Below are 13,661 nucleotides of genomic sequence, written 5' to 3'. Positions count from 1 at the left end.
TATGATTAAAATATTTAAAACAAATGTTTTGAATTGAAATTCTAGGAACAAACTTTTGTGGCAGTGATTTCCAGTTGTGAAGTAGTTTCTCTGCAAGCATCTAATGTAATCTATTAAGCAAGTTCAACCTTGAGCTGCAAAAAGCACATTGTACTCGTTACCTGAAAGAGTAAACTGAGACATACAGTGTTAGATGTTAATGCACAATAAATAAAGATTTGCTGAAGGTCATGTGGAAGGAAACAAGATGTGTTCAGATGCTTTTCTACATTAACTGAGGTGTGTTTGTTTTATACACAAAGACTGGAGTTCCTTGTTTATAACAGAGGGGAATTTAACCTCACAAAAATGTATACAAGACAATGTGAGTAAAATCCTAGGTTGTCGTATTGTTGTTCTAATAACTAACAAGTATTACCTTTTCTCATATATTTTTTCTCCTCATCATTTGTTCTCCTACCTGCCTTCTAGGATAGCCAGTGAGTAAGTTACCCAGTACCAGGGCTCCCTTTCTGTTGTGTGCTTGTGCTCCACTAGCATGGATCTCCTGCTCCCTATTTGTACCTCAAGCTACCACACCAGCACAAAATAGCAACAACTGAAGCAAGACACTCACTCTTCTCTGTGAATCTTCTATTTTTCAGGAAAGAGGGTCCTGTGAAATTCTTACATCTCAAAGCCAGTTAATGTATGAAGAAAAGGGATTGGAATTGTACAAAGACTGCATTTAGATCTATGTTCAGTCCATCGGTACTTCTTCCATGCTATCAGGACAAGGCCTGTTTCTCTCAAAATCCTTCATGATCTCTTCTGAACGTTGCTGCACTGTTCATAGTGGGTGGCAGTGGATTTCTATCTCAATGTTTTTTTTCCACAAACGTGTCAGGTACCTTAAGCATCATGTTTCAGAAGGCTCTTAAGACAGGGAATACATTTACCCAGAGCTACTTTATCTAGTCTTTCTGTTGGAAAGAGATCAGTGGTGACTATTTCTCTACCTTGGTGTGTTTCACACAGACCTTAGGACAAATTTTGTGCAATATAAGTAGCATGAAGCAGTCCCCTGGTATCCAGCAGTACCAAGTGAGCAGTTTTCCTGGTATTAGGGAATTCATGTTCCACATGAGAGTTCTCCCTGTGTCTACACAGTCTAAATATGGTGAAGGAAAAATGTGTTGCAATCTTTGATCACAGCAAGATCATCTAGTAGAGTAAGGAAGAAGAATAGCCACCATTTGTAAGGCTGGTGACTGTTTCATTAACCAGAGCATGGAAAAGAAAATATCTGTCTTTAGTTCTGTTCTTCTTTCTAACTCATTTGCCAAACAATTACAAAAAGGAAAAAGCTATTGGAGGCCATGTCAGGCAAGAAGTCGCTGAGAAAGTACCAGATATTTGTATGTCAGCTGTAAGCAAACAAGGAGAATGCATGGTTGCTTTACAGCTGGCTTGCTCTCTCTTTTCTTTCCTTTTATGTTGCCGACAAGATGCTTGACAAGCTGGGTTCTTCTAACACTTTATCAATCTCACAGTCCTGTTCTGTCATTCTTTTCCTTCCTAAACTGTCAGGTGTCAAGGATATGCACAGGTCATCAGTTTTCCTGGTAACCTTGATTAAAAGGTGGAACAAGAGCAAAAGACAGCGTTTCAGTGTGATCATCCATCTCAGGCAACACATGCTGAGGAATCATGAATCCAGTAACTGCTGCACAATCAAGTATAAGCTGGCAACTTGCCTTTCTAAAGCAGAGTATGAAACCCACTTAATAACAATGAACATTTTACTGGAAACTTGAACTGGTTGGAATATTAAACGAGATATATATCTACTTCATTATTTTAGCAGAACAAGCAGAAAGAGTAAAGTACCTGTCCCCATAAGATGTGACATACGTGAAAGTGAAAACCTCAGCATGCATATACTTAAGTTTCCCTAAAAAGTAATATGCAATTTCCTTGGAACAAAAGAGGCTGTCAGAAGCCACTGACCAAAAGCAGTTGGGAGCTCTTCACTTTTGTTGAGGATAAAAAATAAACAAAGCCACAGGCATTTCAGGAAAAAGTTAGTTGATCAGATTTAGCAAGAACATCTAAACAGCTTTCCATCTACCTTCCTTTCCCTTCCAGTAGGTACAGGCTGCCTGCTACCAGGGTGATGCAAGTATGGATTGAAAATGTATTAATCCATCTGATCCAAATGTCATGTTAAGAGTATACTCAAATATATAATATACGTGAATTCAGTCAATTAGAATGTTGGATAGGTCCCAGTCATCACAGTGGTTATGAACTCTGACTTGATCTAATCTTAAATTATGATCTTAACAGGTGGTCCTGGTTAATGCCTGTACCTATGGTGTTACACTTGAGGAATATTTTAACTTGGCTCAGTGTTACCATTCCCAAGTTTCAAGAAAGGTTTATAAGACCAGAGACTCACTTACACCAACACAGCGCACCATGGCTAAGCTGTGAATTGTCATCTTTAAATAATAATGCTCTCAGATCACTTTCAAGCTCTCTGATACTGGTGGGTGGCTCAAGGGAACACCAGAATAACTGCGCTAGACTCAGAATGTGCAAGGCGGTGTTGGCATGAAGTACTGCCTGCACTCTGAAAGGGATCCCAAGGGTGTAGCTTTACTGAGTAATCTGTCTGTCAAGCATGGATCTTTGAGTTGGATGCCTCTGGCCAAACATTTATCTAGGCCAGAACTAGACCCAGAGCATCATCTGCTTAGATCTTGGTGAAAATTGCAGGGGAATTATAATTCCTGTAATCTTTATCATTCACAGATCAAGATCATCACTTTTTGAAAACTCACTGTACAAGAAATCAACAAAATGGGGAACAAGCCTCCTGAATTTGGCTTATACAAAAGGACTTCTTATTTTGCCTTCTCTCTAAGCAAAGTGATGAAGGACAAAACTGCTATGTACAGCGAAAGGTAGAGAGGCCCAAAAGAGGAGCAAGAAGCAAAGTCTCATATCTCCCTTCTTTAGGCCAAAATAAAAATGGAGAGTTAGATTTGTGTTTTAGAAGTGTTTCACTTCAGTGTTGGGTTTTGTTTTGTGAAGCCAATCTCTTTGTTTAAATAGAGCCTCTGGTAATCATGTTTGGGAAAAACATGTAACCAAAACCAAACTTTCTAAAATCTTTCTATGGAGAGCATTTCACTACCTGTGATATTTACACATGAAATGAATTGTGCCCAAAAGACTTCTGGATTAGAAAGTTGGGAGACAGAGTGGCTGTACAAATTATTTTTATTATTTTTATTATTTTTATTATTTTATTATTTTTATTATTTTTATTTTTGTGATGGTGTTGTTATATGCTTGGGTGCAACTCTTATGTTAAATGAAGGCTCTACTCCAAAAGCATCTACCACTTTTCATTCTGAGACTCCATTCAGTTAAAATGTGTACCACGAAGTAAATATGTCTCATCTTTAATCAATAAGAAATGCAGGGTTTCAGCTACACCTAGTGGACAAACGCCAAGTACTGCAGCCTTTCTGCAGTCTTTCACCCATTTGTCATGTCAAATTATTCCTGCTCTGTTTCAGTACTTGAACTGTGATTTGAACCTAAACACCTCCAACTACATTTCAGCCATTTAAACAGCTGCTTTGATAACTCTGTATGATTATCTCTGTGGTATTGTCTTTAGTGTGAAGTGTTTGATTAAATGATTTGGCAAGATGACGTCTCAGAGGGTGAAAGCAAGGGAAGAGAAGCAGCAGTCCTACCATAGGCACTGCTGGCTTCCAGTGCAGCACAGCTGATCCCCATTCTCAAAGCAGGGTATGGGGCAAGATGCCTGTCAGAGGCTGCTCTTGGCCTTGTAGGGCAAAGTCACACATGAGGTGACGTATGGGATCAGCTGTCACCCTCCCCTGCACAGCTGCAATCACACAAGATCAGCAGGCATCCCAAAGGCAAACACACCACCCCCTCAAAACACCAATAGCTTGGTTTTGCTCTGATTAAACCCAGGAGAGGACGAGAGAAAACATGGAGTCTGATACTTCCTGGTCAACAAAAAACAACTCTACAACATGAGTCCAAATTATTGGATTACACAGTGTTTTAAGATGGAGAAGATGTTTTTTTGAAGGACAAAGCACAGGATCCAAGTCTGTATTTTGGCTAAAACAGCTGATAGCATGGAGAAGGACTGGAATGGGACTGTTCCCCTGACACCTAATCCCTAAATTTTTTTTTTTTTTTGAGGGAATTGTAACTGTTTTTTTCTTTTTCTTTTTTTTAAACTCCCTTCCTACCTCTTAGAAATACGTATACTCATCTCCACATCATGCACACACCTTGTCCTTCACCTCATTGCTGGATCACACACTAGCCTTAGTGCAGCCTGCAGAGAAGCAGCCTGGCACTGCCTAAGAGCAACCCAAGCTATCTCTAATTAGCTTCTGTACAAAATGGGTGTGTGCAGAGGCTTGGTGCAATTATCCGTCTTTGGAAAATTCTAGTAATCCACTTCTGCCTTCAAAATATATACATTACTTCATTCAAAACTGATGGAGGATGTGTTTGTAGACAGAGATAATATTGATTAATAGACTAAATAATGCTGTTTGAAGAAAAGGCATTTTGAGTCGCAAGCCTGTAAGTACTTACCCTGGTAAAGAGAGTGAGAAATCTGAAATCCTCTGTGTTACTTCTGTTTAAATAGCAGCAGATAAGATGTTTTAAAGACTTTCAACAACTCCACCCTTTCCCGGGCAGTGTACTCATGTTTGCTAAGCAGTCTGCCATATCATATGCACAGAACAATTGTTAGGAGACTCAGTGTCAGAACTGCAGATAAGTAGGTGCAGCTCTAGGTTCTCCTTGTGATGAGCATCTGCTAAATATTTAGCTTAAGATTTAGATTAAGGGATGGTTTTACTTGCTCTATAATCTTCAGCCAGAGTTTTAGGAGCTTGATAATTCTGAAAGTTTCCTTTATTTTAGTTTATTCTTTATAAAGGAGGAAATATATTGCCAGATGAGCATTGCACAAGACCAAAATAACAAAATGTCCTGCTGAAAGAAAAAAGGTGAGAGAAGTGGTCAGCTTGGGAAAAAAAAAAAAAAAAACGAAAAAAAAAACCCAAAACTTTACTTGTTTTAAGTATGCTAAAGGTGTGTCTGAAAAAGTCTGTTTCAGGTTTGTGATCAAATTGCCCCTGTATAATTTTTTTATGGGGGAAGGACACAGCAGATGGACTGGGACTGAAATACCTGATCTTTCTGTATTAAAAACCTGCTGCTGCAAATTTCCTTCTAAAACGAGGCAAATAACAGAGAACCTACCATAACAGTGGCTCATCTGTTCAGTCATTTGATGTATCTCATTATCGTTGCAGTTACTGGGACTCAGCTTTCTCTTGTGTGTGAGCACAATAGTGGCACCATATTGAAATGTGTAAATATATTTGAAGAAAAGATATAAAACACCTCCTCTGTACTGACAACATGATTCACTTAGAATCCAGGAAACTCTGAGAAAATGCTGCTGCCATGAGTTCCCAATTGCTCTGGTTCCTCGGTTTGGCTTTAATGTGCATACAATTTTATCTAATTTATTTGCCTGAATATTAAAAAAAAAAAAAAAAGTGTTATTGTTTAAGCAGTTCCTACCAATGTCACATAGTCCTTGTTCACACTTCTACGCCTAAGAGTTATGATACAGAAATAGATCAGGTTAAGGTCAGTACACATAGTCCAGATCTGTAAAACAGACACTTCTTATTCCTATCTGTGATAGCCCCTCAGTAAAGCATTTTGGAGGAAATGAAGGTTTCAAGAAGGATAGTGGTAAGGTCATGGATGAGAACTGCTTTTACTGGCATCATTTCTGGATAAGAACTGCTTTTTTTCTGGCACCACTTCCCCTCTATCCATGCCCCTGCCCACTCTAGGTCCCACCAAATTTCCAGTTCGAATGGGAACTGGGCCATTCGGTACCAGCCCTATGTTAGTCCCTGCTGGGCCACAGAGCCAGGAGAAGCTACAGAAGCACTTTGGGCCAGCAGGAAAAGTTACTGTGTGGCACTGCAGATATGTGCCACAGCATTTGGCTCAACACCAGCAATCAAAAGCTTTGGCACCCAAACTCCTTGGTGGATCTGGTGTGTGGAAAACATCTCCTGGGGAAAAGAAAAAAAAAAAAAAAAGAAATGAAAGGAACTCTACAAATCCAGATGTTGGAATTTTCCAATCCCCCTTGCAAGACAAGATAAGCGGGAGATAATCCTTGTTTATATAACTGTGTTTTGGTTTTGTTTTTGCTTTTCTTTATTTTACTTTTTTGTTGTTCTCTTTTGCTTGTTCGCTTTTAAATAGAAGCTGGGACCAACAGGCATGTTTTCCCGAGGTTGGTTTGCTCCTTCCCTAAAAGCCACAGTAAGAAATTTCGTGAGGCCCCGCACGCGTTCCCTCGGGCCCGGTGGCGCGGAGCCGGGCATCGCCCGCAGGGCCGGCTGTCTCCCACAGGGAGGCGCCATGTTGCCGCCGCACCGCCCCGCGCAGGTGCTATGGAGGGGCCGGGCCCGGTGCCCCCAGTATGCCCGGGCCCGGCGTGCAGCTGCCGCCGCAGTGGGAGCGGTGCTTCCTCGCCGTGCCCAGCCGTACCGTCTTCAGACCCGGTGGAATAGGCAGAGGATGGCACACATCAGCAGCACCTCTTTTTCCACCCAGCGTGTCTTGCGCGGCGGGGCAGCTTAAAGCTGATCTCCGTGCCGAGTTAAAGCAGCGTGGCTATTTATGGACGCAGCTTAAAGAGGAGCAGATCTCATGTACCATGTTCGAAGTTCTTGAAAAACAGCCAGAGTACAGAGGTCAAGTTTCCTGTGCTAAAAGCAACCTAGTGGGACGCAGGGCTGCAGCGTCATTGGCCAGTATCTGACGGTAGCTGGAAAACTGGGTCACTGTGTGTTTTTCACTGATCACTGGGCTCAAATAATAATTTATTTTCACTTATTTATAAGCAATAAAGAATCAACTTGAAGGCCTGTTGCTGCTTCAGCTGCTCAAGCCATTGGGAGCATTGCCACGGGGTTTAGCTCAGTAAGATGAGGGTCAGGCCCCCAATATTGCTCAGTAGATGGTATTATGCATAAGAATATACAGAACAGTAATATCCCATGGGATGTGACTCTTCATTAGAAATTAAGGGACAACATGGGCAATATGATTGTTTTGCAAATTTCCCCAGGGTCTACTTTTAAGAATTTGCAATAATCCTTGACAATGCCTAGCCCAAAGCCAGAGCCTTTGGTAGCTGCTCAACAGTGTTGAGAAGCAGCAGCTCTCAGGAGTTTTAGAGTTGTACACCAATAGGCTTTGCCATTTTGTCCACAAAAGTGCCTGCTCCTGGGAAACGATGTAGAGTAGATGTTAGGAAGAAATTCTTTACACAGAGTGGTGAGGTGCTGACACAGGCTGCCCAGAGATGTCATGGCTGTCCCATCCCTGGAGGTGCTCAAGGCCAGATTGGATGGGGCCCTGGGCAGCCTGAGCTGGTGGATGGCAGCCCTGCCCATGGCAGATGGGGTTGGAACTGGATGACCTTTAAGATTTCTTCTAACCTAAGCCATTCAATGATTCCATGACTTAAGCAGAGATGTCTTAACAGTGAAGCATCTTTTGCTTAACCAACATTATGAAGCAAATGTACTTTATAATTTAAGTGTGAATATCTCCTTTTGTTTTGGGAGATTGTAGGGGATTTAAACATTGATGCTGTTTGGTATGCCCATAATTTAATAATTTGCTCTGTAAAGAGTTGGTTATAATCTGAAGAGTCACCCTCCAGAGAGCAATGCGATGTGTGCAGACCAAAAAACAGCCGAACATGGAAAAAGGATTTTTACAGTGGCAAGTTGGGCAATGGCTCTTAGAATTACACTAGTATTCTTCTAAACACTTTTATGTTATTTTAAATGCTCCCATTTGATGTTCATTTTGCTGTCACACAACATGGGCTAGCCCTGGCTGGAACCAGACTCTTTTTTTAAGCTCTTGGGTTGTCTAACAATGGTCTGTTACCAACTGCAGAGACTATGTTATCACCAGATTTTCTCAAAGCGTTCACTTCCTTATATCTACTTTTGTTAATATTTTAGTACAAGTATTTTTTTTTCTTTACCGTCATAACACATATTAACTCATTCATGTCTATGTAGGGTAAAGAAGGCCAAATAGCACTTTATTCACCAGCTGGGATAGTTTTATCAATAGTAATCAGTTTATTTTCTACGCTGGATTAAAAACTCTGCTGTTTGTACTCCCATGGTGCAGTGTTATCCTCCCCTGTTTATGTGCCCAGGTTTAAACTTTAACTACCTCCACCATGCTGCTCTTCTTCCTAATAAACTCAGAGCAAAAGGCTGAAGAAGTTAAGCAAAAAGAAAGCATGGAGGCCCTGTACTGAATTTGGGAAGTTTTGGAGAATATGTGTATTACTGGGGCCTGATCCTGCTGCAGTCCTCACTGAAGCAGTAACTTACATGTCACCTTTGCCTCACGGAGTGAGGGCAGAAGTCTGCAACAGTTGGCACTGGAGAAGATACCATCTGCCCTACAAAAAGGGAGCTTTTTTTCTCCCCAATATTTAAAGAGGATATTTACCGATTTGTCTTAGTGGGGTTAGGTGGTAGCAATTCTGTGGGACAAAGGGGTTAGAGATGTCCCATGTAGAATATTTTAGGAATATACACTAGCTTCTTCCTAAGTCTCTAGGAATGGAATGAGGTCAGTACTGATATGATGCAGATCTGTGCTGCACTCCCCTCTGTTAACCCTCTCCAGGAAGAGGGGGAAGCCCACCACCCTCCTTCCCCAAGCTACAAAAAGTTATTACCTGTCAAACAGTCAATCTGCAAAAGCAGTTCTTTCAGATAAGATAATAAATATACAAAAAGAAAAAAAGTCTACTATATAAATGAAAGCAGATTTATAAAATTACAAGTTTAATAGATAAATATAATAAATACTTTATGCATCATAACTCTGGACAACTACATTTAAAGCAAGTATGTTGGCAAATCACAAAAAAGTCGCATCTCGGCAACTTTGTATTTCATAAAACCACACTGACAGGCATATTACAATGCTACGTATGAGGCCGTATGCTGTAAGTATGTTTAAATCCCGCTCACCTACCAAATTCACCATGACATATATAGGGGTGCAGCGTACCTTATATCTTGGAATGTCTTTTTGAACACCGACATGGTACTACAGAGAGATGCTCCACTTACTGGGGACAGTGGAGGGAAGGGGGGCGGGAGGGGGGAGTTTTGAAGAAAAATACTGGTAAATGACTTCTAGAAAAACTAAAGTATTTCTTAACTTTTTATTGACATTGGCAAATTAAAATAGAATAAATTAACAATATTTTCTCAAAAAAATGTTTTGTACAAAAATACTGTCAAAATTTCCTGAAAAGCTTTCAACACAGTAGTATCTTTTCATGTACGGAATAAACTATATTAGCACAGTGTCAAAATGCCGAAGACAGAAAATAATTAGAACTAAAATAAAATTAAAATAATAACAAAAAAAAAAAAAGAGTAAGAAGACCTGTGAAATGTTTTGCCACTAGTCAGCATTCCATCCACACCATATTATTGTCTGTACATATGGGGGAGGGGGAATGGGCAGCAGACTCTAAGTAACAGTATTACTTCTTCTGATCCGGAAAGGTTTGGCCCACATCTGCTAAGCTTCCAGTTTAGCGTATCCGAAATAATAGTAATAATAATAATGTATTTATTAGTCTGCACTGCGATGCATAGTTAAAAATTAAGCAAGATGGCAGCATTTGTGCAGTAGTATCTGCCCTTCAAAGTTCATGCAACCAACGAATGCCTTTTTCCCTGTTCCCTCAGAATTTGAATGCAGCTCGAGTCATTGGAAACCGTCGTCTCCAAAATCCCCAAGATCAAGCCGTTTGCCGAGCTTAATATCTATCTGTTAAGCACGGTGGGAGTGATGGGCACGTTCCTGCGAGGAAATAAGGAGAGGGGAGGGGGCAAACAGCGCCCAAAGGCACAGTTCGATGGGAAAGATCCCCGAGGGGATGGGGTGTGTGTGTGTTGGGAGGGGGGGGGGGAGGAGGACACGTGAATGTCGAGGCTACAAAAATAAAAAGTGGCAGCAATTAAAAAAAAAAAAAAGAAGAATTTAGGCAAGCGCATAGTTTACTCTGCTTTCCAGATTCTCACCTTTTCGGGCAGCGAAAAGTGAGACACCGCATCGGGGGGGAATGTTTTCACTCGCACCGCTAGAAAGTCCTTTGTTTGTTGGAAATGAATCAGCAGCTCACCCTGCTGGGCTGCTGTTTGCAAACGAAGTCCGTCATGAAGTCAAACTCGTTCTGTCCCAACCACAGCTCGGGCAGCTCCTTGATGCGATCCAGCCCCATTTCGATGACTAAGGACATGAGGACCTCCTCGTCGATGAAGTCAGTGTCTATGACATTGGGCGGCAGCATCGCCGCGGGGACGTGGGGCACGGCGGGCGGCAAGCCGCTGCCTCCGCCGCCGTGCTTGGGGTTGCAGTCCCTGAAATGCTGTCCGCCGCCGCTCAGCGGGTGGCCGCCGGGGTGCAAGTCCGGCACGTAGTGGCCGTGCGGGTACGGGTGGTGGCTGAAGTACTGGTTGTTGAGCTTCTGCAGCTGCATGCTGGCGCTCAGCTGCCCTCCCGGGCTCCCCACGGGAGGGGCCATGAACTGGGAGCCGCTGAAGCGGGCGGGGGGCGGCATGCTGCCGGCCGGGTGCCCCCCGCCCACGCCGCCCGGCCCCATGGCGTGCCGGACCCCGCCGCTCGCGTTCATATTGCCCGCTCCGTAATGTATATGGTCTCCCATCAGGGCGCTGAAGGCGTGCGGCTGCTGCTGCTGCTGCTGGTGCTGGTGGTGGTGGGGGGCGGCGAACTGCCCCAAGCCCAACCGGTGCGCGGGGTGGTGGTGGAGCCCGCCGGCGCCGTCGGGGAATCGCCCGTGGTTCATGGCCATCATGTGTTCCGCCATCTCCCACCTGGAAAGCGAGCGTGTTAAAAGAGAACGTCCCTCGGCCGCCGGGCCGGGGAAAGCCACCGCGCCGTTCGCCGTCCTCCTTCCAGGGGGAATCTCCTACCTCGACTCCACCGCGGAGTACAAAGGGAGAAACGCGAGCTGCGCCCGCCCTGCGAACACCCCTCTCCGCTCCGCCGAGCCGGTGCGCGGTGCGCCCGCCCGCTCCAACTTGTGCGCACCATCGGCGGAGTGTGGCACCCGGCGCAGCCGCCTCCTCCCGGACGGGGGCCCCGCACCTCCCGAGCCCCGCGTGTGTCAGAAGCAGCGTTCGTTCAAAGGAGCTCCGCCAACTTGCGGAGAGCGAGCAAAGAACCGGGAAGTCCCACCCCGCCGCTGTCAGCAACTTTTGGAATTAAGTCCCAATTAAAAAGAAATAATTCAGATACCGCGAGGCACGGATAAGGAGATTCAGCCGCGCAGCTGAGGAGCACCTTTTCTCGCGTGCTTAAGCGGTCGCGTTTTTCCTGCCGCACACAAAAGGGACGCACCGCAGCAGCTGCCCAACCTCCGCACTCACCTCCCGGCTGCTTTCTTCTTTCCCTTCAAAGGTGGCGGTGGTATCAGTCAGCAGCAGTCACCCCGCATAGAGCGCGCTGCCCTCCTCTCCCGGGCTGACGTGACGGCGGGGCTCTGCCGCTGCCGCAGCCCCAGCGCCGCTCCTCACTCCTCTGCGAGGCTCATCGGCACTTGCCAACAATGAGCTGTGTTTCTTACCCAGCTTTGGCCACAGCTAATATAGGATTTCAGAAGGGAGGAGCAAAACCCTTACAGGCAACCAGAAGTAAAACCTGGAGCAAGCGAGGGAAAAAAAAAAAAAAACACAAAAAAAACCCGAAAACCAACCAACACCCAGCACGCAAACATACACACACACGCAGGGACACATAACACGCGCGGAGCCACGCAGAACGGTTCTGGACAGCATCCAAAGGCCTCACTCCCCCTGCCCGGCCGACACGTGTGTTTGTGGGCTCCCCCGGGAACAAAGCGGGGCTCCGCGGCGGGGAGCGCAGCCCTGGCAGTGCCACGGAGGAGGGCGCTGCCCACCGGCACCGCGCGGCCGCGGACACGCGTGGGGCAGGGCGCTAAGGCAGCAGCACTCGCGCTCAAAGAGGCCTCGCTCTGCGTCTACCCCCGGGCCGCCGCCGTTCAGGTGCTCGACCCCGGACACGGACGCGCGTGGGCGCTCCCCCGAGCCGGCGCCTCTCCCAGCGGCGAGATCCGAGATCCACCTTTTTCCATAGCCGCGGTGCCGCATCCATCCCTCCCTCCGTACCCGCGTTGCCCCACGGTGTAGCCGCCACCCCGGGTGTGCAGGGCGGGTGCCCATCTGGTGATGCCCATTTTCTTGATTATCATTCGTGATCTTAGAATGGTAAAGGAAAACAGAAGGTAGAGAATGCGGGTGAATGCTTTGTGAATGTGATCATTCTGGCTGGGCATGTCCCCTACCTCTCCTGTCATAGGTTGCCCCGTGCCACGCTGGTGGGACACGTTTGCATCGACTGTCCTGAGAGCAGCACTCCTGAACAGGGCACCTCTGCTCCAAATCCACCCTGCTCTGGAGGACAGCTGTGCTGAAAGAGCACACAGATGCCGAGGGATGGGGGAGGCCTGCCACAGGGGAGATCTGGAGGTTGCCTTGATTTCAGCATTTGCCTGGTTTTCTTCTCTCTGATTTCCCCTCTTGGCTGCACACGAGTACACTTCCCCAGACACTAGAGATCATCCGTTCCTCTTTCGAGGTCAAAGTAGCCATTGCTTAGGCTGAGCTGGAGCTTCTGATACTCCCTGTACTGAGCAAGGACACAGCAGTGCGAGAGGTTCACAGCGCTTCAGAGGGGGAGGTGTTGGCAAAGGCCACAGGGGTCACTTGGAAGTACGGGCCATATGGCAGCCCTCCTACCCCTTCTGGGTGGGTGAGGTGCTTACCTGGCCACAGTTAATTAAGGAGGTGAAACCAAAAGGAGGGGCAGCTCCATCACTCTCCACTGTCATGGAGGCAAAGGAAGAATTTGGACTTGATCCTTATGGGTCCCTTCCAACTTGGGGTATTCTGTAATTCTATGATTCCATGATTCTGTGAAGGGTAATTACCTGTGTGGCTGTTGCAGTCTTCACACATAAAAGATATCAGAAGAATACACCACTCAAACCCCAGTTGAGAGATATGGGAAGGATAAAATTAATGTCCTGGGAGGACAGGGAATTACACAAGTGCCAGAATTACCTTGAGGAAGTGACCTCACCCTGCAGCTCTCTTTCCTGTGGGGATTACTTAGGATGCCATCACGGAATCACAAAATTTTAGGGGCTGTGGAAGGGACCTCTAGAGATCATCTAGTCCAACCTCCCTGGCAAATCAGGCTCCCTATGAAATAATCTTGCAAAAACAGCTCAGAAAAATAGAGAAGCTAGTTTTGGGAACCCATGCTCTTGGCCTGAATGGGCCAACACATAATATAGAACCAGGTGATTAGGTATATCTCTTACAGACTCACCCTTGGAGCTGAAATGGGAAAAACCATTCCAGGTTCTATTGATGATGCACACAGCTGTGAAGATACAGGAACAA

At 45.4% G+C, this 13,661-nt stretch overlaps 2 protein-coding genes across 2 annotated transcripts in view; both read right to left on the bottom strand.

Moving 5' to 3' along the window:
• The window catches only part of TXLNB (taxilin beta), a 55,035-nt gene extending 43,391 nt beyond the window's left edge, over positions 1 to 11,644 (bottom strand). Inside the window, exon 1 of the mRNA XM_065733025.1 lies at positions 11,604 to 11,644. The gene's annotated coding sequence lies outside the window, so the exon portion shown is untranslated. The remainder of the gene's footprint in view (positions 1 to 11,603) is intronic.
• On the bottom strand, positions 9,352 to 11,690 carry CITED2 (Cbp/p300 interacting transactivator with Glu/Asp rich carboxy-terminal domain 2). Its single transcript, XM_065733035.1, has 2 exons — positions 11,604 to 11,690; positions 9,352 to 11,048 (listed from the first exon to the last, which is right to left on the bottom strand). Exon 2 carries the CDS (start codon positions 11,039 to 11,041, stop codon positions 10,325 to 10,327), a length of 717 nt encoding a protein of 238 aa, XP_065589107.1. The 5' UTR covers positions 11,042 to 11,048; positions 11,604 to 11,690; the 3' UTR covers positions 9,352 to 10,324.
• Positions 11,691 to 13,661: the final 1,971 nt, after the last annotated feature.

This window comes from Cyrtonyx montezumae, unplaced genomic scaffold, assembly GCF_038088225.1.
Source record: "Cyrtonyx montezumae isolate F1298 unplaced genomic scaffold, pur_monq_1.0 scaffold_0, whole genome shotgun sequence".
Taxonomy (NCBI): Eukaryota; Metazoa; Chordata; class Aves; order Galliformes; family Odontophoridae; genus Cyrtonyx; species Cyrtonyx montezumae.
Note: the sequence above shows the minus strand (reverse complement) of the source record. Positions and strands in the feature narration are given on the sequence as shown.